General features: G+C 44.9%; 1 protein-coding gene across 1 annotated transcript; it reads right to left on the minus strand.

Annotated features, from left to right (window-relative positions):
* Positions 1 to 3,467: 3,467 nt before the first annotated feature.
* LOC143551133 (protein FAR-RED ELONGATED HYPOCOTYL 3-like) lies at positions 3,468 to 3,993 on the minus strand. The gene is made up of 2 exons (XM_077041640.1): positions 3,890 to 3,993; positions 3,468 to 3,762 (listed from the first exon to the last, which is right to left on the minus strand). The coding sequence occupies exons 1-2, from the start codon at positions 3,991 to 3,993 to the stop codon at positions 3,468 to 3,470; spliced, it is 399 nt and encodes a 132-aa protein (XP_076897755.1).
* Positions 3,994 to 5,101: the final 1,108 nt, after the last annotated feature.

Genomic DNA, 5,101 nt, shown 5'->3' on the forward strand with positions numbered 1-5,101 from the left:
CACAAACGCTCTTCCCTTGCCATTGCTTCCACCACTACTGCCACTTCCATTACCTCCATTGTTGTCATTTTGTTTCAGCTTGGGGCAATCTTTTCTTAAATGACCTTCCTGCCCACATTCAAAGCATCCTTTCGTCGTCATAGGTGGCTTAGGAGCACCCTTTGCCGCAAGGTCTCCTCTACATTCTTTCGCTTGGTGACCCATCTTTCCGCATCTCTGACACTTGGCACGGTCACACTGGCCAACATGATGATAGTTGCACCTGTTGCACTTTGGGTATTTCCCAGCATATCCGCTCGAAACCTGCCCGCTACCGTTGTTGTTGTTGTGATTCTGAGTGTTAAAGCTCCGAGTGAATTCGGGCTTACGGTAGTGTTGTTGCGATGGGAGGTTCGAGGATGAAGATCTGGTGTTGTCAAACTTCCTCTTCCCGCTGTTCGGGTTGCTGTTGCTGTTATTGTCGTTACTCTGGTTATCACGGGCTTTAACGGTCGAACCCCTAGGTGGTAACGCACCTTGGGTCACAGCCTGATCCGTCAGCCATGCGATTTCGGATTTGAACAATCTTTTCCGAAGTTTCGAGTACCAGTTCCGGACCAGTGATTTGGCTGTCACCCACCTCTACCCAGCAGAGTGGTGATCGACACTTCCGTTCGTACAGCGCTTCAAACGGCGATGCCTTAATAGTTGCGTGGTAGCTGTTATTGTACGAAAACTCTACCAAGGGTAAGTGGGGTTCCCAACTTTTTCCGAAATCCAATACGCAGGCACGCAACATATCCTACAGGGTCTGTATAGTTCGCTCACTTTGCCCATCCGTCTGAGGATGGTATGCTGTGCTCATATCGAGACGAGTGCCTAGTGCGCTTTGCAGCGACTTCCAAAAGTGCGAAGTGAAACGAGAATCTCGATCAGAAATGATTGAGACAGGCACTCCGTGTCTAGACACTACTTCCTTCATGTAAACACAAGTCAGTCTTTCCATTTTGTCCGTTTCTTTAATTGCTAGGAAGTGTGCCGATTTAGTCAACCGGTCAACGATCACCCAGATGGTATCGCATCCCGTCGGTGTCTTAGGTAAACCCGTAATAAAATCCATTGAGAGGTGTTCCCATTTCCACATTGGGAGTTCCGTCGGTGTCTTATATTTTTATTATTTTTTATATTATTTAGTTATTAATGTTAATATTAGTTTGTTATTTAATTATTGTTATTTATTATTTATTATTATTATTATAGACTTTTTTGTCCATTGATACTATACGTGGCGTCTTAGCCCTATATTTTTTATTTAATTATCATTATTTATTAGTATTTATTATTTGTTAGTTATTAATATTAATATTAATTTGTTATTTAGTTATTATTATTATTATTATTATTATTATTATTATTATTTTTATTATTTTTTTATATTATTTAGTTATTAATATTAATATTAGTTTGTTATTTAATTATTGTTATTTATTATTATTAAAATTATTGTTATTTATTATTTATTATTTATTATTTAATATTTATTATTATTATTATTATAGACTTTTTTGTCCATTGATACTATGTCTTCTATAAGCTGTCTAGATCTACGTTAGAGGATTCCCTTCGCCAACCCTGGCGTATGTCTTCGTACTCCTTCAAACGTTGTCCGAACCGTGTTTTCCATTCGAGCGCTGCCGGTACAGCGCTTCTTTCCCAATTAGGGTTTGGCCTAGGCATTAGGAAATCCCCTACCAGGTTTATATATATCCAGTGATCACCTCCCCAATTAGCGATGCCTATAACCTGTGGATCCGGAACCAAGTCAGGACCGATTCTCAATGGGAAGTAAGATTCGGTCTGATTTCCAACTAGGTTGACTAACACACACGCGTATGTCTGAGCAGCCACGTGCCCGTGACCGGGTAAGCTGAACCAACGACTCGGCGGCGCCGGTTTGATCGTGTTGTAGTACGGAATGCTGGAATGAACCTAGCCGTACAATCTGTCATCCTCTTTGTTGAACATCGCCCTCCACCACCCTTCGTTCGTTTCCAGCTCGTTCTGCATCGCCCGCCTAATATCCGGCCAAACTTTTTCATGTATCCCCAAACCCACTGCAATTGATCGAAAACCACAGTTACCGTCTGGGCGTACGTTTTTGATGTCTGCAACGAACGGCTGGGCCCAGCTAGGAATGACGCTCCTAAACGTTTCTATCGCCGGTACTTGCGCAGGCGAAACCATCAAAGGAAACCCGAGGTGAGCTCCCGTAGGTCGTCCACGAGGAGTTTTAAACCGTGACTGGGACAACGAATGATTCAGCGAGGATGGGGTGGGGTTTTCTTGGCTGGGCCCTTGTGACGAGGATGGGTCGTAGGAGCTGTGTCTGGGGAGATCTGGAGCGGGGGTGTATGTGCTGTGCCTCGGGGGATCTGGTTTTTTGGGACGCCCCCGAGGATCCTCTATTTTTTCTGGCTCATTCTTTTTAGATCTCCCTGGAATAGCAGACAAGAGCCTGGCGAAAAAACTTTTCTTTTGATTAGGGTCATCTATGGACGATAGCGTATCTGTGATGTCCCGTAGACCTGCTGCGTAGTCTAGCTCTTCGTTCGGCGGACAGGCTGGATCAAAATTAAGCCTCCTCCAGAACGGGTCAACATCCTCTATTGGGATACACGTGTCGTTAACTATGTATCCCTCAATCCGACAGGCACATGGTAGCCCCAAAGACGAATACAAATGGTGGTCGCATGAGGCGCCGCCGTCACGCATCTTGTGTATCAACCCATACTCATTCACAAGTAGACCCAGAGCGTGAATCGACACCCTGTTTATTAGCTTCTTCAACCAGACGTGCTGTCGATGTCCTTCCATGACCTACGAGCGGGAGGCTTTAAAATATTTACCGATTTCTTTCATCTGCGAGTTGACCATTTTAAGGATTTGCCTGGCAATTGTGTCGAGCGAGTTGTTGCTTCCATTGAGGTACCTTTTCAGATTTGCGTGCTGGCTCTCAACTCGGTTCGTCGTAGTTTCGGCGTTCGTTGATCCAGCAAGCTACGAACTTGTGTTTGTATGGATCCAGCCAGCTCTTGTGAATGTATTGCCAGACCTCTGAAAAATAAAAGGAAACGTTATTAACACGTATGTTTAGGCTATTAAACACTGTCAGGTGATACGAAGGACTCACCGGCTCTATCGTCCTGTATCAAATGACGCTCCATGTTGAGGCGACGGTGGTCGTACTCCTGAATCGTCAGCGACTGATACACGACCTTCTATCAGTACGCAAAGTCCGTCCCCATTTCCGTGCTATATAGGCCCTTAAATTTTCTCCTTATATTCTCGGATATATGCCACCTGCATAAATTTTTGGTGGCATTAGGGAAGACCGCGTCGCATGCGTTCATGAAGGCCTGGTCCGCATCAGTCAGGATCACGCGTGGCTCCATACAGTCGTAAAGCATTTGTTTAAGTTTCTCCAGAGCCTAGCCGAAGTTCCTCTGCCGTTCCCTGATCACAAACGTGGCGGCGATACAAAACGACTGTGATGTCGAGGTCACACCGATAAACTGAACCAACGGCCAGTCGTACATGTTGGTGTTGTACGTCGTGTCAACCATCAGCACCTCGGGGAACGCACGCCACATCTTATGCGACTTACTATGACAGAAGAAAATTTTCTCCGTCCTGTCGTCGGTATCACTCTCCCGGGTATAGAACGTGAAACCGTTGCCTGCGAGAAAGTTTTCCAGCGCCTGCCTTGGATGAAATAAAACTTTGCTAAATATTACAAGCACGACAAGTACACATTCAAACTACAAGTGTTTTGAACTACCTTCATAGGGGTGTCGCCTAGTAGCCCATCCCTCATAATCTTGGCGGTGTGGTTGTATATATCTTTTAATACAGGTTGCACACCGGAAACTTTTCGCGGAGGGCTGCTTCGATTTCTTGCGGCTTCACGCCGGCCCTGTGTAAACTCTCAACCATATCCAGCTGGTCGGTGTTCATTTTTCTAAAAGACGCATACCCCTCCTTGAATTCAAGGGGATCGTGGTTATGAGTCTCGTTTACCACTTGAACCCTCCAACATGCACCCCTCGAGTCGTACCTGCCCAGGATCTTAAACGGACAACATTTTTTGATGCTGCCGGTACGTCTCACCATCGCCTTTATTTTGGGTTCGCCTCCACGATTGCATGCAAGGTCCACGGCGTTTTTCCTTGACCGCTGGACCACAACAACAAACCCATGCTCTCGTCCTCTAACTTTTACCCACATAACCAACACCAGATCGAGACGCTAGTTTGATGAGTTTCAATCCCTCGGATCCGCGGTATACGTTAACGGCAGCGAGAACGTGAGCCCATATTTTGGACAGATAAGTGGAAATTCGGTCATTGCTCCAGCTCAACGAGCACCAGACTGAGATATTAGCCGGGACCTACCTGAATCGGTTGACACGTATGCTGACGTGGATTTAGGCTCCGTGCTGGCGCTGATATTAACATGTTTGCATAATACACAATGAAAGCACAAACTCAAACAGCAATCCATACAATAGCAATTCTCTTCAACGACCAGTCAAACAAGAAGAAGAGAAAAATAACGAAGACAATTGCTATTGTATGGATTGTTGTTTGAGTTTGTGCTTTCATTGTGTATTATGCAAACGTGTCAACGAATGCTGTAAACATACGTGTTAATATCCGGGTCAGCACCGAACCTAAACCCACGTCTGCATACGTGTCAACCGGTTCAGCTAAGTGCGAACTAATATCTCTATCTGGTGCTCGTTATGTTGGAGCAATGACCGAATTTCCACCTATCTGTCCAAAGTAGGGGCTCCTGTTCTCGCTGCCGTTAGCGAATACTGCGGATCCAAGAGATTGAAACTCATCAAACTAGCGTCTCGATCTGGTGCTGGTTATCTCGACGCAATGAATTCTTATACCGCACATCTACTATATATATACATATATATAAAAGCCGATAATTCTTTAATATACGCAACATGAACAACTTAGAATACCCCCAACTAAAAATAAAACTAATAACAAGCCTAAGCTTAAGCTTAGTGACGACTGATATGTGTTCGAGTGAACACAACTACGGTTGT

This window comes from Bidens hawaiensis, unplaced genomic scaffold (genome assembly GCF_021521415.1).
Source record: "Bidens hawaiensis isolate Kalapana, Puna unplaced genomic scaffold, B.hawaiensis_p1.1 tig00016268_1, whole genome shotgun sequence".
In the NCBI taxonomy this organism is placed as follows: domain Eukaryota; kingdom Viridiplantae; phylum Streptophyta; class Magnoliopsida; order Asterales; family Asteraceae; genus Bidens; species Bidens hawaiensis.

Bases quoted from the DNA above. Each gene is read 5' to 3' on its own strand.
- LOC143551133 (XM_077041640.1), bottom strand. From the start codon at position 3,993: ATGAACACCGACCAGCTGGATATGGTTGAGAGTTTACACAGGGCCGGC. The intron at 3,763-3,889 runs GTATTAAAAGAT...TGTAATATTTAG, and splicing joins AAGTTTCCGGTGTGCAACCT to CAAAGTTTTATTTCATCCAA.